At 45.3% G+C, this 23,522-nt stretch overlaps 1 protein-coding gene and 1 pseudogene across 2 annotated transcripts; one reads left to right on the top strand and one right to left on the bottom strand.

The window, feature by feature from the left end:
* Positions 1–684: 684 nt before the first annotated feature.
* On the bottom strand, positions 685–3,111 carry LOC120681651 (annotated as a pseudogene). The gene is made up of 3 exons (XR_005677991.1): positions 2,801–3,111; positions 2,070–2,201; positions 685–1,926 (listed from the first exon to the last, which is right to left on the bottom strand). The product of XR_005677991.1 is annotated as a probable inactive UDP-arabinopyranose mutase 2 (transcript).
* Positions 3,112–14,003: 10,892 nt separating this feature from the next.
* On the top strand, positions 14,004–18,602 carry LOC120682097 (probable serine/threonine-protein kinase abkC). The gene is made up of 6 exons (XM_039963845.1): positions 14,004–14,283; positions 14,477–14,640; positions 14,763–16,077; positions 16,418–16,687; positions 17,582–17,737; positions 18,084–18,602. The coding sequence occupies exons 2-6, from the start codon at positions 14,630–14,632 to the stop codon at positions 18,201–18,203; spliced, it is 1,872 nt and encodes a 623-aa protein (XP_039819779.1). The 5' UTR covers positions 14,004–14,283; positions 14,477–14,629; the 3' UTR covers positions 18,204–18,602.
* The last annotated feature ends 4,920 nt before the right edge of the window (positions 18,603–23,522 follow it).

Here is a 23,522-nt window from a genome sequence, read left to right as displayed (position 1 = left end):
TTTATCCTAGGATAATGACACTAAGAAACATGGCTGATATTATTGCGGACACCGTATTTAAATAGAGGCCGGTGCTCTGAGCAGGTACTCTACATTCTGTTGAATGTAAGCAGGGTTAAAAATACCGACCGGAACTGGTCCGGTTTGATCGGTTACCGGGCCGGTTCCGGTTCCGGACGGTTTCAAACCGGCCCAAATTCAAAATTCAAATTTGAATTTCAAAAAATGAAAAATTTCCAAAAAAATCTTTAAAATACTTTAAGTTGCGACAAATCTAATAGTGTCAAAATTTTCAAATATTCGTTCATTTAGTATACTTTGCGAGCATTTGAAGTTAAATAAAAAAAACGTGCATATAAAAATATACAAATACAATATAAAAGTAGTACAAAAGAGGATTGAAGAGTTTATTTAGACTAAAACATGTTATACAAACATTCATTTAATATACTTTACAGGCATTTGAATTTAAACAAAAAAAAATTAAATTTGGCCGGTTACCACTCAAACCGACCGATAACCGGTCAAACCGGTTGGCTAACCGATAGAAACCGGTTGAACATGAGTTTTTGGTTTGAATTTTGAATTTGGCCGGTTTTTTCCGGTAACCGGTCAAACCGGTCCAGTTTACCGCTACCAGTGGGCGGCGGTTTTGTCCCACCAGTCGGTAAAAAAAACCTTGAATGTAAGAACATGAAAGGTTCTTTTGATAGTACATTACTGTTCTTAAGCGTATACAATCAAGTGTTCAATTACTCGAGCCAAATTCCCTGCATACTGGAACGTTGTTTATTCAGCTTCACGAGTTCCACAAGAAAAGATTAAAACTGAAAACAAATTCCAAACAATTATGCTTTGTCGTAACACACAAACTCCAAACTAAGCATCCCGAGCTGCATGAGACTTCCAGATGTTGTTCCATTCCACCATGGCATCAGCTGCTTTGGTGAAGATCGCATTCTTTGGCCCTAGTTTCTCCCGGACAATGCTTGCTAGCTCCTTCACACAATCCTCAACAGTAACGGCAGTCCTTGATAGTTTGAGTGATTGGAAGAATGGAAGAACTTCATCCATGATTTTAACCCCTTCCCATTCTTTCAAGCTCTCCAGAGCTTTACCTGCTTCTGCATCACTTCTCATCACATAAGGCAGTCCAGTCTTCACACCATACCCTAAGCTGTCGCACACTACTTTAGCACACAAGCCATTCCACACATCTTCAAGGGTATCCCATCTGTGCTTCCCTTCTTTACGTAGCCGCAGGCCTGGGAAAATAGCAGGCCCCAACACCTCACGATTAAATGCAACATTTATCCCACTCACAGGCAGCATTGCACCAAGAGGAACTGTCATTACAGCATCCACATAGGTTGTGTTCCGCTGATTTCTCTTCACAACATGAGTCATTGGGTCGTAGTCAGCGTTATGCAGCCACAAACCACATGAGAGCATGCACTCAACCCCCTCACGCAGGCTGAATGGGTAACCACGGACAAAATCAGCACCTTTCCGGTATGGATCATAGAGCGTGTTGAAAAAGAAAGGTGTGGCAGGTGTCTTCAAATTGGCTATGTGCTGTGCAACAACATCAACAGTGGACCCAGCAGTGTCCTTCGCTGGGAGGCAATTGTCATCGATTGAAATCACATACTTCTTCCGTGAGACAAGATACCCAAAGTAACGGCATGAGTGACCAGAGAAGTTGATGGACGTGGCGCCAAGCACTCCATCAATATCTGACTTTGTATAAACCTTGAGATCAAAGCCAGTGGGGATTTGAAGATTCTCTGTCATGTCTGGATCTTTGACAACAATGATGTGGAAACGAGAGAAAAATGGCCGCCATGCTTCAAAGAAGGTGGTCAGGTTGGGCTGGACTGCTGCGATCACAATGTCAACTTCACTGTCTTGAATTACCGAAGACATCTTCTCAGGGAATCAAAATGATCTAAGCACCAACAGGTCTAGAACCTCTCGGAGCACCCTGCAAACAAGTAGATTGTTGTGTCAAAACAAAAGCTGATGTGGCATGACAACCGAATCAGCAAGGGTAATAAGATAACAAACACACTTGTGGGAAGCACTGGTACAAGTGGTTGCTTAATGTTTAGCAATTGAACGGCCAAGACGATTTCCTCACAGCCGGTTGCCAGAAACAACTTCAGAACTTTCTCGGTCAGCTTACCAGCACTCAGGGTTCTCTGCCATCAAAATGCAGGAACGATAAGCATAGCATTCACAAATATGCAAAAACTGACACAAGGGGACATCACTCCACCCTCTTGTGGGATATCTCAAATCCTTGACAGAGAAATGATCTGACCTCCATCATAACTAGAAAATGATAATGGTTCCAAAATTACATGTGTCTAATTACAGAAACAAGATTACGGCACTAGTGCTTTCCAAATTCTGTCTCGTCATGACTAACATTAAGGCATCCACTACTATTTCCCCACCACCAGAGTAAATAATTTTCAACACTTTCATGACTTCTAAAGGTAACATTAGCAAGATGAATGCAGTATCCAACATGGGACAAAACAATCAGAATTGATCGCACATCACCACTTTGACTACTTTTAGCAAAGGCGCGAGACCCAGAACAGTAGATGTGAACCCTTGCCCCACCATTCAACTAAGTTCTATCAACCTTGAAAGTTGAAACCAGAACGGATCAGGCAGCATAATAACCGCTAAACGAGCGCCTACAGACCATGCCCAACATGATCGAACCAGAACTAATTCTCAGCACGAGCAACGGACCCTACAGGGTCGGAGGGCGGTGCGGGGTACCTACACGGAAGAGGTCGATGACGAGGTGGTCGGGGAGGTGGGAGATGTCGGCGATGTGGGCGATGCGGAGGAGCGCCGAGTCGAGGGTGAGGGAGAGCAGCGAGGGCGGTCGCATCGGCCCAGATCTGGATCTCGCGCCCGTTTTATAGCCCCCCTCCGCGGCAAGCAAAGGCGCCTCCCCCTCGCGGCCGTGCCACGCCACGTTGCCCTCGGTCCTCGCCTCCCGCCCCGCTCCCCACGCCCGCTTCGTGTTGCGTTTGCCGGCAGGTCAAACGCAGGCGCAGAGCCGGAGCCAACGAAGGGGGCGAGGAGCGCGACGCACGCACCAATCCGCGACTTTTCACGGTGGTTTTTCCCATTTACCCCTCGCTTTTCCGCTGTTTTCTGCTTGCGCCCCTTGTCGCTTTGCTTTTTTTTTTAAGGTAACCCTTGTCGCTTTGCTTTGTCGCGGGGAAAAGCGAAGGTTTTTTTTATTCTTGCCATTATAATTTTGCAAATTTTGAATACCGCCATTACAATTCAGCTTATACGAAAATTGCCATTATAATTCTAGAATCCACTCAACCATGCCCTAATCTATGTTTCCCTCATGCATGTCCCCACCTGCAGGTGTACCCCTTCGTATAAACGTATTGGCCGTATTGCCCCCATTCTCTGCAGTCTTCCCCCCTTCTCTGTCGCACTCCAGCAACCCACCCCCCCACCACTGCCGCCGCCGCCTTGTGCAGATCTCGCCGTAGACGCGCGCGCCGCCTGCCCTTTCTGTCCCTTGCTGCAGATGAGTGCAAGCCAGGTTAGGGGAGCGGTAGCGGCCGACTCCAGCTCGGTGGATGCGGTGTTCCAGAGCCCGCCGCTGCAGCCTCTCATGGACTGCTCGAAATGTGGAGTCCGATTGGTACGGATCGTAAGCAAGCAGCGGGCCACTTATGGCCAGGCCTTCATCAAGTGCCCAAACAACATCAAAGTAAGTCAATTGGTGTTCAGTTTAGATTATCTTGGATGTTCCTCTTTGGGCTTGCTCATTCGGCTTGGTTTTTGTGGGTTGCAGGGTGACCCAACAACATGTGGCACCATCATGTCTGAGGCACAATACGAGGCATGGCTACGCAAACCAGAGCAACAGCAGCAAATTCGATCGAAGATGTATTTGTGCTTAGGTGAAGGAGGACATGGGTCTGTCGACTTAATAGTGGACCTCAAGGAAAAACTGAATGAAATGAAACAAAAACTTGACAGTGTTGTGGCTGATCTTTGGGTACTGAAGCTGCAAGTTTAGAAGATGAAGATGGATTATGTTGTTGTAGCAGCAATCTGTGTAGGTGTAGCTATTGGATGTCTTATGAGCAAACTTTTCTAGTAGTGAAAAGTGTGCAATCTGACTTATTTTGGTCCTGGTTTGAATGTAAAATTTCAGTAAATGTAAATGTACTAGTGCTTCAAGTTGATGAATGAATCTAATATGTTGAGTTCATGAATGACAATAGCAAATTTTAGTCTAGCAATACCATATTGACTGATACTGTAATCATTGAAGCTTGCATCTGTTCACAAAAGCATTCATTCACAAAAGCATCCAGTTTTAGCTTGTTTATTGGTTTCAAGCATTACAGGCTTCACAAGCCATTACATTACATGAGAAAAGGCACCAGAATGGCAGAATGTCTTCACAAGCTGCTACACTACACAGAGCAGTAGCACAAGAATAGCTTATTTAATTGCCATTACACTACAAAAGGCACCAGAATAGCTTCACAAGCCATCCGATTCACTAAGCATCAGAAAATAAATCCTTGAGGCTTCTGACAACCTTTGCAGCCGGAGCCGCTGCTTTCTTCTTCTGCTTCTTTTTCTTTGGTGTGGCCTTCTTCTTAGGGGTTTTCTTCTTCTTTGGTGTCTTCTTCTTGGGGGCTTTCATCCCCTTGGATGGTCCAGCATCATTATTAGCATCATTTTCTGTTCTCTTCCTGCAGTTTTCATGTTGCAGTCAAACAAAAGTTCAAAATGAAATGCATATAACAGTATATAATTTGAAGAAAATTCTAACCTTTTATTGTTGGTGGCAGTCTCACCATCTTCTCCTACCATCTCAAGCTTGCATGTCTTGGCGAAGTGCCCAAAACCTCCACACCGGTGGCATCTCACTTTCTTTTTGGTGGCTCTTTTCTCTAGGCACCCTCTTTGCCTTAGAACCTTAGGCCTACCTGGTGCTCTTCCATGCAAAGGTGGGTAAACCTTGAACCCAAGATCAACTTCTGGCCATTGGGATCTATCTGGCATTGCTTCAACTCTACCTTCATAGGCAGCTCTGAACTTAGCAACTGAGTAATATTCATGCACAAAATAGCTATCTTCAAACGTCTGTGGGACAGTATCCATGCCAATGCATGCTTGCATGGCTTGCCAGTTACCTGCCATTCCCTGCAGGAACACTTGTTATTTTTAAGATCAACTGTGTGCCTTCTCTGGTTATTCCAATCATCTAGCAGTGTCACCTCAGCAAAGTCATCATCACTGACTTTAACTTTCACAACTTTGAGATTGTTGCTTATAAGGTTCAAGTCCTTCATGACAGCAGGAATAATCCCATCTTCCCATTTCTGTGCAATCTTCTTTCTTGTGTACCACTTCTCTATTGTGACCTCTCTTATCCTGTCAACTAACTCATGCAGATGAAGTCCTTTCAAGTCCCTGATTTGAGCATTGAAGCTCTCACTCACTGACATTATTAGTTAAATAATCACATTTAATTTGCTCAGAGAAGCTACATCTGTACCATATCCTAGAATGATGCTCCTGAAGGTAGTCAATTGCATCTAGAGCAATCTCAAAGATTTTCTTAATGTGCCACTTAACCATGCCTTCTGTGTAGCTCCTTTCAGCAGGGTACATATGATCAGTGAAAACATCCCTGAGTATTGTTTCATGAAGTTTTTGTATATGTGCCTTGTATACTCCCTGTTTTCAGCTTGTGGGAAAATAGCCCCCACCGCTGTCTCTAATCCTTTACACGCATCTGAACATATAACTAGTCCTGGAGGGTCTCCTATGACATTGTGCAAATTATCTAGGAACCATTTCCAATTGTCCTCAGTCTCTGAGGCAAACACACCAAATGCAATATGATACAACCAGTTGTGGCCATCAACACCTGTAGCTAAAGCCAACTGTCCAGTATACTTTCCATTAAGAAAAGATGCATCTACACCTACAAAAGGTCTACAACCAGCTATGAATCCATTAATGCATGGCTTCAAGGCAACAAAAACCCTCTTGAATCTATTTTTCTTACCAACCTTTTCCAACTCTATCTGTACTCTACTTCCAGGTGAACTTATTTCCAGCTGTGCATTGATTCCCCGAACCTTCTCTGTTGCACTCCCGCACCCCCCACTGCCGCCGCCGCCTTGTGCAGATCTCGCCGTAGACGCGCGCGCCGCCTGCCTCTATCCCTTGCTGCAGATGAGTGCAAGCCAGGTTAGGGGAGCGGCAGCGGCCGACTCCAGCTCGGTGGATGCGGTGTTCCAGAGCCCACCGCTGCAGCCTCTCATGGACTGCTCGAAATGTGGAGTCCGATCGGTACGAATCGTAAGCAAGCAGCTGGCCACTTATGGCCAGGCCTTCATCAAGTGCCCAAACAACATCAAAATAAGTCAATTGGTGTTCAGTTTACATTATCTTGGATGTTTCTCTTTGGACTTGCTCATTCGGCTTGGTTTTTGTGGGTTGCAGGGTGACCCAACAACATGTGGCACCATCTTGTCTGAGGCACAATATTAGGCATGGCTACGCAAACTAGAGCAGCAACAACAAATTCGATCAAAGATGTATTTGTGCTCAGGTGAAGGAGGACATGGGTTTGTCGACTTAATTGTGGACCACAAGGAAGAACTGAATGAAATGAAACAAAAACTTGACAGTGCTGTGGCTGATCTTTGGGTGCTGAAGCTGCAAGTTCAGAAGATGAAGATGGATTATGTTGTTGTAGCAGCAATCTGTGTAGGTGTAGCTATTGGATGTCTTATGAGCAAACTTTTCTAGTAGTGAAAAGTGTGCAATCTGACTTTTTTTTGTCCTGGTTTGAATGTAAAATTTCAGTAAATGTAAATGTACTAGTGCTTCAAGTTGATGAATGAATCTAATATGTTGAGTTCATGAATGGCAATAGCAAATTTTAGTCTGGCAATACCATATTGACTGATACTGTAATCATTGAAGCTTGCATCTGTTCACAAAAGCATTCATTCACAAAAGCATCCAGTTTCAGCTTGTTTATGGGTTTCAAGCATTACAGGCTTCACAAGCCATTACATTACATGAGAAAAGGCACCAGAATGGCAGAATGTCTTCACAAGCTGTTACACTACACAGAGCAGTAGCACTAGAATAGCTTGTTTACTTGCCATTACACTACAAAAGGCACCAGAATAGCTTCACAATCCATCCGATTCACTAAGCATCAAAAAATAGAACCTTGAGGCTTCTGACAACCTTTGCAGCAGGAGTCGCTGCTTCCTTCTTCTGCTTCTTTTTCATTGGTGTGGCCTTCTTCTTTGGGGTTTTCTTCTTCTTTGGTGCCTTCTTCTTGGGGGCTTTCTTCCCCTTGGATGGTCCAGCATCATTACTAGCATCATCTTCTGTTCTCTTACTGCAGTTTTCATGTTGCAGTCAAACAAAAGTTCAAAATGAAATGCATATAACAGTATATAATTTGAAGAAAATTCTAACCTTTTATTGTTGGTGGCAGTCTCGCCATCTTCTCCTACCATCTCAAGCTTGCATGTCTTGGCGAAGTGCCCAAAACCTCCACACCGGTGGCATCTCACTTTCTTTTTTGTGGCTCTTTTCTCTAGGCACCCTCTTTGCCTTAGAACCTTAGGCCTACCTGGTGCTCTTCCATGCAAAGGTGGGTAAACCTTGACAGTGGCGAAGCTAGACTGAAATGGAGGGGGGTGCGACTATAATTAAGAGAAAAAGATATATTTACCAAAACAAAGAAGTCCATAATAATATTTGTTTTGGCTTGGCTTTGCGTGAACAAAATAATATTTACATAAGAAAAATTAATCAATTGACTTCATATCTTCAAAGATGTCGATGATCCAATGGCCTGAAAAAATAAACAAATAACTTACAACTCAATTTTTATTTTTTTCATGGAGGAACAATGATTGAATGATAAAATATAATGTATCACCTTCAATCTTCATCATCAAATCTACGACCTTGCATTTTCATGAAGCGGCGAACTACTGCCTCATTGGTGACTTTCATCATCAGTTCTTTCTCAACATAGCAAATAAGGCTATTGCTCATGTATGAATCACCAATACGATTGTGTAAATATGTTTTCACAATCTTCATGGCTGAGAAACACCTCTCCACTGTAGCTGTAGTGACAGGTAATACTAGTACAAGTTTTAAAAGTCGATAAACCATTGGATAGAGCTCATATTTTCCGGTCGCTACCATTTTTTGAAAAAGCTCAGCAATAGTTTGCATGTTGGAGAACCTATCGTCATCTCTCACATCAAATATGTAGAGGCCAAGCTCATGACTAAGGTCCCTCAAATTTCCAGAATCAAAATCATGTGGATAAAGCTTTGCTAAGCTCATCAGTTTTTCCATATTGAAATCATGAAATGAGTCTCTTGGACTAAAAGCAGCAGAGCAAACAAGCAATTCTGAGCTCATCTCATTGAAGCGACCATCAAGCTCTTGAAGTAGCCAATCAATAACATCATTAAAACAATCTACCCGATAGTAGTGGTTGTTTGTAATTCCAAATTTGTGCCTCCGCTTCTTTGGATCAATATATTCATCTTCCATGTCCAATTTACAAATATCATTCTTGTCACAAAATTCATGCACATCATCTAATATTTTTTTCCCCACTTTTCTCTTCTAAGCTCATCCAACTAGCATCTAGTTGCTTTCACACATTTAATAGCATTCACTATGTCCTGATCCTTTCGTTGCAGTGCCAATGATAAACTGTTTGTGATTCCCAATATAGCTAACATGAGGTGCAAATAAAAGACAAAATCAAAAGACTAGAAGTACTGTAGAAGATTTGATGCTTGATCTCTTATTTTCCAATCCTTTTTATCCTTTTCCACAATTTCTAGCACCTTCACTATTGTAGGAAACATGTCGACCAAACTTTTGAGAGACTTATAATGGGAATTCCAACGCGTATCTCCGGGTCTTTGAAGACTTTGCTCTTGATTCAAACCTATCCCAGTTTGAAGTTGCCCGCACCCTAATGCCTTACTCATTTTTTAAGATTAGTATCTCTAACCAAGTCCCTTCTCTTAGAAGATCCACCCACCACACTCAGTAAGATGGAAGTCATAGTAAAAAATTCACTAACCCCTTTATGCTTTCTCACAATGGCCACGAGGACTAACTGAAGTTGGTGAGCAAAACAATGAACATAATAGTCTGGACTATTTTCTCACATGATCAGTGATTGCAAGCCATTGAACTCACCTCGCATATTGCTAGCACCGTCATATCCTTGGCCTCTAACTTGCTTTAAGCTCAACTTAAGATCAGCAAATAGTTCATCAATAGAGGACTTGAGATAGGCAGAAGTTGTTTCAGTCATGTGAACAAGACCAACAAATCTTTCTTTCACAATTCCACATTTGTCTACATACCTCAAGACCACTGCCATTTGTTCTTTCCAAGAAACATCCCTTGACTCATCAACTAGCAAGCAGAAAACATCATCCCCAATTTCTTCTAGAATAGCATGTAACGCCTCCTTTGCAAAACATTGCACAATATCTCTCTGTATTTCAGGAGCAACTAAAAGACTATTTTCTGATTTCTTTTTACCTATTGCCTTTCTTACTATTGGATTTTATTCCGCTGCAAAATTAAGAAATTCTCTAAAGTTTCCTTTGTTTAAGGAGTCCTTCGACTCATCATGGCCCCGAAATGGCAATCCTTGCTTCGCCAATATTCTTGCAACATCAATAGACCCATTCAACCGAGCAAGATAGTCCTTCTTTGCAGATTCACTCACAGCACGAAAAACAACATCAATGTGTTGATTTCTTTGTAACAGATCATCGCATTTTTTTCATTGCTATGTAGTGTGAGCCCCCCACATCACCAACATGATTTCTCAGCCTTTCCTTTCTATGATAACCATTCCAACCATTTTTTACAAATGCTTCATATCCAGCATCCTTCTTATGTCTAAATAAGAAACAGCAAAAACAATATGCTCTACCTGTTGACTCACTGTATTCAAGCCAACCTCCAAATTCATCGAACCATTCCGGAATAAATATTCTTGGACCTCCTCCAATCTCTGTCACAGGAAAATGACATGTGCGAGGTTGGTAAGGACCATTCTCCAAGTATTTTCTTCTCACCCGCTCTCTAAGATTAGGATGGTAATCATCAATTTGTTTCCTTAATCCTGGATCATATTTAATCTCCTCTTCCCAGTTAATATCATCCAAACATGAATTCCGAGCATTGTCACCACTATCCGGCTTTGGCGCTTTCTTTTTGTAAAATCGTTGCATCAATTAACCTACAATAGTACACAATTCTAATAAATATAAATATTTATCTAATACAGTCTGCATAACAAAATCAATTAGGGCTTTCAAGTTTTAAATTGTATGTAATAAACTAGTTTAATTGACTAATTGAGAAAGAAGTAGGAAAATTAAAAAAGCTAGTTACTCCCTGACCTTGGTACTTGATGGATGCATCAGCCGTCGGCGGTGATTTGTCGAAGGGAGACTGCAGTCGGCAGTCCTGCAGATTGCCGTCGGGGAGTAGCGGCGATCTGCGGATCTTCCCTCGGCCTCGCGTCGCGCCGCTTGAGTTGTGCAAAGACACGAGGCGAGGAACCGAGGAGCCAGAGGGCCGGCGGGGCGGACGGCGTTAGACACGAAAGAAGAACTGAGGAAAAAAATGAAGACGAGCGGATGGGAGTTGTTAGACGAGCAGGCTTGCAGCGCCTAGGTCCTGGCTGGTGGCCTGCTCTATGCTTCCATGGGCTGCCGTGGCTTCTAGCTGGGCTGTGGGGTGCAGGATACTGGGCCTTGGGAGGTGCATATAGGGCCAAATGTTGAGAGCTATAACAGGTTTTTCTTTTTTTGGGGTGTGCGGCTGCACCCACGGGCCACTATGTGGCTTCACCCCTGAACCTTGAACCCAAGATTAACTTCTAGCCATTGGGATCTATCTGGCATTGCTTCAACTCTACCTTCATAGGCAGCTCTGAACTTAGCAACTGAGTAATATTTATGCACAAAATCAGCTATCTTCAAACCTCTGTGGGACAGTATCCATGCCAATACATGCTTGCATGGCTTGCCAGTTACCTGCCATTCCCTGCAGGAACACTTGTTATTTTTAAGATCAACTATGTGCCTTCTCTGGTTATTTCAATCATCTAGCAGTGTCACCTCAGCAAAGTCATCATCACTGACTTTAACTTTCACAACTTTGAGATTGTTGCTTATAAGGTTCAAGTCCTTCATGACACCAGGAATAATCCCATCTTCCCATTTCTGTGCAATCTTCTTTCTTGTGTACCACTTCTCTATTGTGACCTCTCTTATCATGTCAACTAACTCATGCAGATGAAGTCCTTTCAAGTCCCTGATTTGAGCATTGAAGCTCTCACTCACTGACATTATTAGTTAAATAATCACATTTACTTTGCTCAAAGAAGCCACATCTGTACCATATCCTAGAATGATGCTCCCGAAGGTAGTCAATTGCATCTGGAGCAATCTCAAAGATTTTCTTCATATGCCAGTTGAACATGCCTTCTGTGTAGCTCCTTGCAGCAGGGTACAGATGATCAGTGAAAACATCCCTTGAGTACTGTTTCATGAAGTTTTTGTACATGTGCCTTGTGCACTCCCTGTTTTCAGCTTGTGGGAAAATAGCCCCCACCGCTGTCTCTAATCCTTTACACGCATCTGAACATATAACTAGTTCTGGAGGGTCTCCTATGACATTGTGCAAATTATCTAGGAACCATTTCCAGTTGTCCTCAGTCTCTGAGGCAAACACACCAAATGCAATATGATACAACCAGTTGTGGCCATCGACACCTGTAGCTGAAGCCAACTGTCCAGTATACTTTCCATTAAGAAAAGATGCATCTACACCTACAAAAGGTCTACAACCAGCTAGGAATCCATCAATGCATGGCTTCAAGGCAACAAAAACCCTCTTGAATCTATTTTTCTTACCAACCTTTTCCAACTCTATCTGTACTCTACTTCCAGGTAAACTTATTTCCAGCTGTGCAGCCCAATTGAAAAGGAGTTGAAAGCTTTCCTCATACTTACCATGTATCTACTCCAAAGCTACCTTCAAACCAGACTAGGCTTTAGGGTACTTCAGTTTTATTCCATACTCACTCTCCAATTTTTTCTTTGCATCCTTTGCTCTCTTTTTTGGGTTCTTCTTAACCCATTCTCCAAGCCTATCTGCACACCATCCTTGACTGGCCATTTTTCCTTCTCTTAGCTTGGTGGTAGCACAATTGTGGCTTGCTAGTAGCACTTTGATCTACAATAGCATATGATAATAGAAAATGTTATGAGAAAAATGTTGACAGAAACAGAGGTACATAAAAAATTAGAAAACAAATCTACCTGTACAGTTTTTTTATCAAAAATAGTAGAAGCATGTATGCGCCAAGGGCATCCCTCTGCAGCACACTTTGCTATGAACTTTGTCTTGTCGCTTTTGTAACCAGCAATAGCAAATTCAAACCCAGTCTTCACAGCATAATGCCTTATTGCTTTCCTGAATGAGTTGATATCAGGAAACAACTCCCCCTTCACAATTTTTGGGTTCTCAGGGTCATGCAATACATTTATCTCCAGAGGATCAGCATCGTCCACCTCTACCTCAACATTGACAAAGTCATCAGATGGATCAGCAATACCATTAATGTTAGCATCATCAAATGATTGTGGTTGTGCAAACTCAGTTGGCTGTGTAGGTGGCACTTCACCATACATAGCCTCATCATCAATTCCCACATATTCCTCAGCGTTATCAAAAATATCTGGCTCTCTATCTGCTGCCTCTGGATTCTCAGGAACATCACTAGTGGGTTGTTTAGGCTTGCTAGCATCATAACTTTCTAATTCAGCTGCATCGTCGGGAGGAACCACACAAAGAGGCTCTAGTTCATCAAACTCATGTTCCACACAAATTGAGCTATCAAATACACCTACTACTACCTGGCAGGTCCTCTCCTCATTATACATTTCAAACAAATCTAACATTTGTATCTCATCAACTAGTCTGGCATCCTCATTCAACCTTTTGTCAAAGAACCAAATAGTGGGTGTCTGGTTACTGCACATGTTCAGTTCACCACATGTTTCAACAACTCTAGAGTCAGCGACCCATACTCCACATTCCACTTAAACACTCTGCCTTTTGTGTATGATTTCCTACCACTCGAGTCTTGTGGAAGCAAAGCCTTCGACTTTAAGCTCTAGTGCAAACATCGCAGCCCTAGTAATCAGTAAATCGATCCCCAAATCAAAGTCTACTCATGCACAATTACTCAACATTACCAAGCTAATCCGCAACACCGAGATGAAAGATGCAGAAATGGTACCTGCTATCGTCGTCCACCATCGCAGCCGCAGCAGCAGCTGAGGCGCCCGGAGGCGCGGAGCCTGTGCCACCCGCCATCAGGGGGCCTCCATCACAACTCGTGCCTGGATTCGCCACCCCAGCCGCCACCAGCCGCCACTCGCGCCTCGCTTTGCCGCAGCCGCCAATCACGCCTCGATTTGCCACCGCCGCCACTCACGCCTCCGTGGGGGCTAGGGTTCGTCGGTCCAGCATCCCTTCCCCCTGAATCGTGGCTGTCTTATTCTCTCCTACAACCGTAGAGGGCAATATGGTCCAATACGTTTATACAAGCCTGCAGGTGGGACATGCACGAGGGAAACATAGATCAGGGCATGGTTGAGTGGATTCTAGAATTGTAATGGCAATTTTCATATAAGCTGAATTGTAATGACAGTCTACAAAGTTTGCAAAATTATAATGGCAAGAATAAAAAAAAACCAAAAGCGAAAGCCGGAACCCGGAAGCGGCTAATCACTAATGACGAGGGTGGTGGGGTAGGCCGGGCCGGGCCGGCGGGATCGTGCGCGCCACACATACTCGATGATGATCTGCGAACGGCCCATGTCAAGTGCTGTGTGGCAGGCCCGGCCCGCACCATATCTCAAGGCAAAGCTCTCAGCCTCACACCGTCGTCCTCGCCCGTTCCGCGCGCCGCCGAACCCGCCGCCTCCTCCAGCCTCCGTCCACACCGGAGCTCGCCAGTCAGCCACGCCGGCACGGCGGCTCCCGCGGGAACCTCTCCTTCGTGGTCGTCTCCGCCGTGCTCCCCCCTTCCCGGTCCCTTCTGGTGGTGGATTGAGGGCGGGGCGGAGATCCGTCCCGACTTGGGTTGATCTCTCGTTGGTAAGGAACCCTAAGCTTGCTCGGGTGGATTCTTCTGGGAGCGAATTTGTTCCTGCGATATGTTTCAAAAATGCTGTGACCGATCGAATATGAATATTCCCTTATCCTCATCAGTTACCAGTGGATTTTCGCTTCTGCATAATTCAGCGCTTATCTAATCCATGCATCGTTTGCTTTAATTTGGTTTGATTAGGCTCTTCCTCGTACGCACGATCGATCCCAGTCGACGCCATAGAAATTGGGAAGGTGCAGGTGCAACTTCTTCTCGCAGAAGCCTAATCCCCATGCCCCTCGCTAAGCCCACCCGTGTGATACCGCCGTGACGCGTCATCCATAGTAGAACGCCATGTTGTCAAGGTTAGCTCTTCAGCTCTTAATATCCTATGGAGGTTGCATAACATTTCTATGCTTGTTAGTGTGTTGCCCTGGCGCAGTTTGTCCAATGCTGAAGCATAAATTGCTTTCATGTTTACTCCCAGGTTTGCTCACATAGGGAAGAGCAGAAAACTTGCTCAAACCCTATTGGTTGCCTCAAAACCCAATACTGCTAGTGGGCAAAGCATTGGTTCAAGCTTTGCATTTGGTTTGGGTTATTCCGGCAGGGCTTTTTTGCATGGGAGGGTTCATAATGGTCCAAGCACTTCATACATTCTTGGAAGGGCAAATGGGAGCTCACACTGGAGCACTGGTGTGAGAAAGTTCTCAGTTCTTTCGTCTTGTAGCCAGAATGCATTTCTGAGCCAACTTGCTTGGAAGCGACTCGTGGAAATGGGTTCTCGTGCACCAAAAGCATCTCCATTTCTGAGTAGGGTTGCTTGTGCCATTAGCTTGGCTGTGAGTAGATCTAATTTAGCTCCTTATCTCTTCGCTTTCATAGCGGGAGAGGTAATGCTAGCTCAGAAGACATCTGCAGATGGAGAGTACTACCCAATACATGAGCGAGCTCAGGATGGCCGTATTTATGTCACCTCTTTAATATATTCGGCAGTGGAGATGGTTATTATAATTTTCAGATCAATATATTTGGCATTGCTGTTCACTCCGAGTATACTGATGGCACCATTTGCAGAGACTCTTGGCAGCAAGTATAGAAAAACATGGCTCCGACTTGTCCATCGTACTTTGGAACTGGCAGGTCCAGCATTTATCAAATGGGGCCAATGGGCTGCAACACGCCCTGATCTATTTGCAAGTGACCTATGCACTGAGTTGTCAAAACTGCACACAAAAGCACCAGCTCACAGCTTTAAGTATACCAAGAAAACTGTTGAGAAAGCTTTTGGTCGGAAGCTATCTGACATTTTTGAGAATTTTGAAGAGAACCCTGTTGCATCTGGAAGTGTTGCTCAAGTGCATAGAGCTGTTTTACGATATCCCAGCCAGCAGACAAAGCGTGTAACAGTTGCAGTAAAAGTAAGACATCCTGGTGTAGGAGACTCGATACGGAGGGATTTCAGTATCATCAATGCAGTAGCGAAAATTTCTAGATATATCCCCACATTAAATTGGTTGCGTCTGGATGAGAGTGTGCAACAGTTTGCTGTCTTCATGATGTCTCAAGTTGACCTTGCAAGGGAAGCTGCTCATTTGAGCCGGTTTATCTACAACTTCCGAAGGTGGAAGGATGTATCTTTCCCAAGACCTCTTTATCCACTTGTTCATCCTGCTGTTTTGGTTGAGACCTATGAGCATGGGGAGAGTGTTGCACACTATGTTGATGACCTTGAGGGACATGATCGAATTAAAAGTGCTCTGGCCCATATTGGCACTCATGCGCTCTTGAAAATGCTACTGGTAATGTATTTCTAGCCATCTTGCATTATCCTCATTCTATATATATGATTACCTAATTAGAACAACTGAAGAAAGTAAAACTATGTGAAACGTGGGTTATATTATGTGGTGCAAAGGACTTCCATATTTTTTCTATGCATCAAAATGACACTCTTTGCTGCTTTGATCTGGAAAATAACTGCTACTATAAGAGATTATACTTGTTCTGGACTCCAGAGTATGATACCTACCAATAGAAAATTTATCCCTAAATGTATCTTCTGTAGCATAGTTATTCATAAGCACTAACTTGTAGAGCTTGTATTTACAGCTAATGTTTTTATCACTATGTGTCAAACAGGTTGATAATTTCGTCCATGCAGATATGCACCCTGGAAATATTTTGGTCCGTGTTGTACAACCAAAAAACTCAAATAACACCCTTATGAAGTCAAGGCCACATGTAGTCTTCCTTGATGTAGGAATGACCGCTGAACTTTCAAGTAATGACCGTGTGAATTTACTTGAGTTTTTCAAAGCTGTTGCTCGCCGTGATGGTCGTACAGCTGCAGAAAGTACTTTAAAGTTGTCAAAACGGCAGAATTGCTCAAATCCAAAAGGTTTTATTGAGGTAATATGTCGCTACCTTACAAGTTTTTTCATTGGTGATCAAAGCTTAGATTTTATTGTTGAGAATATTATCTCTCTCCTTTTCCTTGATAAAGCAGGCTATGCTACTGTAATAGGTGGTCAATAGGATGTAACTTCAATTTTGGCAAAATGTATTTGCAACAGTAAAGATCCCAGCAGAAACCATGGATCATAACTTTTCTCTGAATTTTATATGTTGCTAGCACAGTTGTTGCCAAAATTTGGTGCTCCCTCTGCTTTGTTGCGTGTTCTTTTTCTTACAGAGCGCTGTTGTTTGTGGGGAATGAAGTGCGTAGTTGCATTTTGTCCACGTTTAATGTTCTGAAAGAGGTTCAGTGGTTACAGTATTACCATTTAATGGCGAACTTTTGTTCCAATCTCATTAGCTATAGGATCATATATTTGGTGTCTCCTTGAGCTGTTTGTATGATGTGAATAGTCTCATTGCAAAAGAAGGACTATTATCAGAGGCCCTGGTGTTATAAAACCTGAGGCCGAGGAATTTATAAAAAAGAGTTGATTCATTGAATTTTTTATGCTGTATGGACATGTGGTAATATTTGATGCAAGCACATTTGGTCTGGTTTGTGGCGATATGCTGCCATGGAAATTTTGTTGTCCCCTTAAAGTTTGCCATTAAATATCATATTTAGATGCCTACATTGATTGTAAAATAAGTGTCACCTGCACTAGAATGCGCCACAACTCGATGATGGATTGTTGGATACTCTATCCTTTTCTTTTTAGCAATTCTCATCAGCAACCGGTATCACTTTTCTTTTGCTAAATGGCAATTGCTAATGGTTATTTTGTGTTAATGTATTTCAGTATTTGCATGATTGCAATTGCTGAGAATTCTTAATTTATGCAACAGGAAGTTGAGCGATCATTCTCTTTTTGGGGCACTGCTGAGGGTGATGTTGTCCACCCAGCTGAGTGTATGCACCAGCTTCTTGAGCAAGTTCGACGTCACAAAGTGAACATCGATGGCAATGTTTGCACTGTCATGGTGACTACATTAGTACTTGAGGTAACTTGCACACTTCTGTTCACTTCACAATTTTGCTCTCAGAATACTTTTTTTTTCTGTTTTGGAGAGCTTTAAGCCGAATTAACCATGTTTGTGTTGCTGTAACCTTTTGATTGTTTTGGGGATTTTGACTCTTAGACATCTTCCTGCTGTGTATTGTTGTAATATCCAGCTAAGATATTGCTTCATTTGTAAGTAGATAGGGTTCCACAATGTTTACTGTGTAATCTGCTATACATTCCTGCCAATTTGTGTATTACATCTTTGTTTCCTAAATCGCAATAATACCTTCTATTGGCATTCATTTTCCATTTGTGATAATTGAATTCTTTTCACCTTTTTACAGGGCTGGCAACGCAAGTTGGACCCAGATTACAATGTTATGAAGACACTACAGACTTTACTTTTTAAAGAAGACTGGGCAAAGTCTCTTCAATACACGATCCAAGGGCTCATGGCACCTTAGGATCTAACACTGCCATCCTCTCGAAAGTTTTGATCTGGTTTGTGTTTGGCTGGAGGATGCTCTGCTCTCACCATCACATTTTGTTTCTTTTCCATTTCATCTACTCTTAGATCATACAGTTCTGTACCTGTCCTGGCCTGTGCTGCTAAAGCAGCCTTGATAAGTAATAATTGCAGCATTGTTTTGAAGATACCAGAGTACTATGCCTGTCCTTTTTTGCTCCTCCCAAGTCCCAACACTTGTCAATAGCTCTTAGATGATGTAGCAAAAGGTGTTTTATTCAGGCGATCTTTTTGTAACTGGAGAGACTATCAGGGAATGATAGATTTCTTATGTACACACAGATACTGTTAATTGTTTGAAGAAACCTACGTCTCATCTGACAGTTTTCTGGATCAACAACGCCCACAACAAAGCGGCCCGGTTTTCTTTTGCCTGTATTAAGAGTTTCTGAGATTGAAATGTGAATGTGTTATCTGGTAAGTATCGCGTCGACTTAATTTCCAGGCAATTTGAAATCGCCTGTTGCTCCTATTATGAAGGAACGAAGCCTTTTGCTTTTGCTTTTGCTTCGTGTGTGCCTTTTCCATGTCTGAATATAGTTGCAGATTCTAACCACTGCATGTTGCAGATTCTAACCACTGCATGGCGACTGCACAAGGTGAGTGGGGCAACAGCTCAAATCCCACTAACCTCCAGAATTTCTGAACTAATGAGCAGAGGATGCAGGAGAGGGAAGTACACGATATTCCTCAGGTCAGGGTTCCGAACTGCCCTTCCTGAAGACCCTGCGACCATTCGAGCATTCTTCCATGCTCCTTCCCAGACTGCCTTGACCAGGTCTCCTTGGCGAGCAGGTGCATGTCAACCCCGTCCCCTTCGAAATCATGGCGAGGCCAACAGCAGACAACGCCATCGTGTGATCCCTACGAGCTGGAACATGCCACAAGTTCCAGGTAGCTTTCCGGTTTCCGCTGGACGAGCCTGACCAGGCGTTCCATTCCATGGAGTTGCAGTTCCTGAATTTCCCTTCCTTCCCTCTCGCAAGGGGATTTAAGAGTAGAGCCGTTCCGGCCGGAAATCCAATCATGGGGTGGATGGATGGATGGCGAGTCAAAAGCGGAGGACAAGCCGGGCGGGGAGCCGGGGACAGAGATCGCGGCGCAGGTGGCATGTCGCCGTATGCACGAGCGCCAGCCGGGGGGCCACGCAGCGATCGCCGCCGCGCTTCCTTCCTACAGGCCCCAGCCGCCGCTCGTCTCGTCCGTGACCGCACCCGCCCGCCCCTCGTTATCCGTCGGTAGGTCGCCTCCCGCGGCTGCCCCACCACGTGCCCGCGTCGCCAGCTGCTCGCCCCGCCCCGCCCACCCCTTCCGATCCGCCCCACGCCGGCCGCACACCCGCACGAGCGCGCACGGCCGGCGTCACCAAATCCGTTGGAAAACGCAGGGCCCGGCCCGGCGGCCGGCGCGCCAACCGCGCTTGCTTCTCGCGATGGTTCTCCCTCCCCCGACGTACGGTGCCGTCGTGGCAGCGCCCTGTGCAACCACAACGTCTCAACCACCACCCCGGCCGGCACCGGATGGTGCGCTGCGCGGTGCATGAACCACTGTGCATGCCGTCGCCACAGTTTCATGGGACCATGACCACCTACCTGCGTCGTCCAACTCCGGCCGGCCGGGCACAGTGCAGGGCGACGCGACCCCCCTGGCACACGTCTCTGTGTTGCACGCGGCTCCGGCGGCCCCTGCCATGGACGACGGCCCAACGCGCCGGCCGTGCAGCCGAAGTAGTGCAGTGTGGACAGGGAGACACGCAGGTTGGGCCAGCGCGCACGGCCGCATGGGTAGGGTCGTGGACTCGTATTATACGTATACGGCGGCACGGCGGCAGCCACCAGCCAATTATTGTGCCGGCGCCGCGCATGTACGCTTTTCGTGGCGCCGCGCCGGGGCGGGGGTGCGCCGCCCGGCCGATACGGGAAAGCATTCGTACAGGAGGAGGAGGGGGTGGGGTGGTGGAGTCGTAGGCCTAGGCTACTGGAATGATGGCGCTAGCGGCGTGGTGCGCGGGCGCCCGCGGTCGAGCCGGCCGCGGGGGTGGTGGTTGGTGCCGTGTCGCGCGGGAGGCGTGCCAGCCACATGCCGCGGCCCGCGGGGGGCGCGCAACTCCCCGGCCGCCTCGCCGTGCCGTTCGTTGGCCGCGTCGCTGTCCGGGAAAACGACCGTGTGCCGTGCGCTCGCGGACGCCGCGCGCGTCCCGCTGGCCTCTCTGATCTTGCTCCGTCGTCGTCATCCCGCGGGCCGGGGCTCGGGGCGCGACCGTGAAAGCTTCGCCCGAACCCCGTCCTCCTGTAAATGCATGCCCCGGAACAGAGCACGCGATCCATTGGGTATTGGGGTTGGCGTCTTCATCTCCAGCACGTATATATGATGCCAAGAAGATCGAGCTCCGTCTCCGGCCGATGCTTCCATGGAACTAGTGTGGATAACTCCGGTCCGAATCTCCCTTGGTTGCGCCGCGATAACAGACGGACCTGATCAGCGTCTCGTATCGTGCAGTGTCATGCTCGCCGCGCCGCCTGTTGGCAGTTGGCTGGGCCCTTCCAAACAGTAGTTGTCCTGTTGCAGGCTACAGTCTGCAGGTACGATGCCATCACGCCCATGCCGCGCCGCTTCTCGCCCTCTCGCTCTCACCGCCAGCCCCCACCCAAAGCCAAAGCGCCATGCGCGCCAGACGGCTGTCCGCCGCGCCGGTTTGTTGGCCGCGACCCACCGCTCCCGGCGCCGCCACTCCCAGCCGCGGCCGGCGGGCGGCGCCGCCGTGGCCATTATGTAGTTTAGCCGTATCCTGCGGCCGGCCGGTGCACAGCCCGCAACGCACATGGAGTGCTCTCCGATCCAAAATCTCCATGCATGTCAACCAGCAGCTACCAATAAGACGAATATTGGGAGGCAGAATTTTCATCTAAGGCCAGCCGATCGAATTGGCTAACCGTATGTCTCCATCCAGCAGCCTTTGCCTTTCCATGCTAAAATTTCCCGGACGATCAAAACCTCACCACTAGCAGCTAGTAGCTAGCTAGAGCGGCTTGCGTTCGCGGCAGTTGCAGGAGACGTGTGCCGAGAGGCATCACCATGCGTCTACCATCAAAGCTCACGGATGGGCCGATCAATTCTTGCCATTATGCTTATGCCGAATTATTAGCAAGCGTAATGACAAGCACTATTGACCTAGCTAATCAGAGAGAGGACCTGGCCTATCTATCTAGTCGTAGCTAGCTAGAGATTCGGTTGTACAGTACTGTCGTCCAAAGCTAGTGGATGCAGCAGTAGACACATATATAGCCGTTGCATCGACATCTCATCGATCCGATCCCTGCTGCAGCGCACATCCATGATCCATTCCTTAAAACATCCTGCTGCAAGACGACGGCCGGCCGGGCTCGGCTCTTGGCTGGCTACAGCTCCGTGACCATGACACTCATAGTATCTGCCACATCTGCCTGCCTGCCGAATGAGTCCGGAGCACAAGTAGCAGTTACCTGTACGTTGGTCCCCCCCGAATTCCTGATTATTGGCGATTGCAAGCTAGCTAGCTACAGCTCCTCTAGTTGCGGCTAGCACCTAATGAGCTAATAATAAGAATATAAACTAATAAAAATTGGTGTGTGTGTGTGTGTGTGTGTGTGTGTGTGTGTGTGTGTGTGTGTGTGTGCATAGATAGATATATAGATGCAACGTTATTTATATATATGTTAAAAAGTAGCGGGTTGCTAGTTAGCTTGATTATATGTCCAGGATGCTAGCTGGTCGATCCTTTCATGAAAGGGATGAAGTGTCTTGTAAGGCATGCTACGTACACGCGTGGCAGCATCACGGCTTTAATACGCGCTGGCAAAGCTAGTCATCAGGTGTAAGTTGTAACCTCCATGATACCTGTTCCTTTGCTTAGCAATAGATCAAGGTATATATAAGCATCCAGCATCAGCGTTTGATGATTACCCCAAATTAGCATGCCTCCATGATCATGAGAGTTTGATTGCCGTTTCAAATGGACAGACTAAAAAAACATCAACGTGTCTCATGGTACGTATGATATACTAGCTAATTGCTAGCCGAAAAGGACTAGATAAAAGTAACGCCTTCTTGCCCTCCTCTATGGCTTTTCCATGTTTCTCGTCGACTGATCAATCGTCTACAGTCTATATATACTACACTGCTAATTAATTTGCGTAGTGCAAGCATGTGGGTTTAGGGCCCTTTAGGGGACCAAATCAGTGAGAATATTATGATACGTGAACAAAGAAGTCCTCCGTTTGTACTCCCCAGTCCCCACCCTTCCTTTATTCCGGCTTCTTGGAACCTTCTAATAATGTACTAATTATACTGCTAACCGCGCGCGCTTCATAAACAAGCCGGCATGCAATCTGTTCACGGTCTATCGTGCTTGGATAAGGCGGGGACATATCGACACACATCACCCCGGCCCATGTCTGAACTTCTTGGATATCAAGTGAATTGACTAGTTATTGTTATTGTGCTGATTATTAATAGCTTATACACTACATCTTATACTCTGAAATAATTAGCTAGGTTCATGAACTTGTTGCTTGTTGTTTCTGAATTTCACCTAGTAGTTGAAAAATAAATGTGTACATGTCTCATGTGTGTCTAGTATCTCGCATGTGCATTAATATATTGCAATGAGATAGTGAAGTTAGCATGCTGCATGCATGCCTAGCATTACTGCATTGACATGCAGCTAGAAGCGGCTACCATTTGGTTTGTGCTGTACTAGTGAATAGTGATATTTTGATCGCTAATTACGGTGTCAAATAAAGGCAGTTTACAAAACCAACTTCAGAACCCCCGCGCTAGTGACCCTGAAGAATCTAATGAGGTCTTTAACCGCGCAATTAGAGGATGGTAACTGTAGCATCACTGTAGCACATCATTATTTAATTACCGTCATTAGATTCGTCGCGAAAAGTTACACCCATCCCTGAAAATATTTTACAAATATACTTCATTTAGAGATTCTTTTGTAGAATGGAATAGCGTGGGGAAACAAACAAGGCACTGTTTGACATCCGCAGCCACATTGCACTACACGAAGGTGTATTTTTTTATTCTCAAAGAACAACAAAACTTTACAAGGCAAGGATATATGACATTGACATAATCCTAGACCCAAAGAGATATATTTCCTTATTTGACCATACATGTGTGCACGCTTCCATGTGAGAAAAGATAAAGGGCACCATCTTTATTTACACGGATCCGCAAAGAATATATATAGCTAGGCGTATAGCCCGCG

The sequence above is a fragment of the Panicum virgatum genome, chromosome 7N, assembly GCF_016808335.1.
Source record: "Panicum virgatum strain AP13 chromosome 7N, P.virgatum_v5, whole genome shotgun sequence".
NCBI classification, from domain to species: Eukaryota; Viridiplantae; Streptophyta; class Magnoliopsida; order Poales; family Poaceae; genus Panicum; species Panicum virgatum.
The sequence above is the reverse complement of the archived record's forward strand: the minus strand, read 5'-3'. Positions and strand labels throughout refer to the sequence as shown.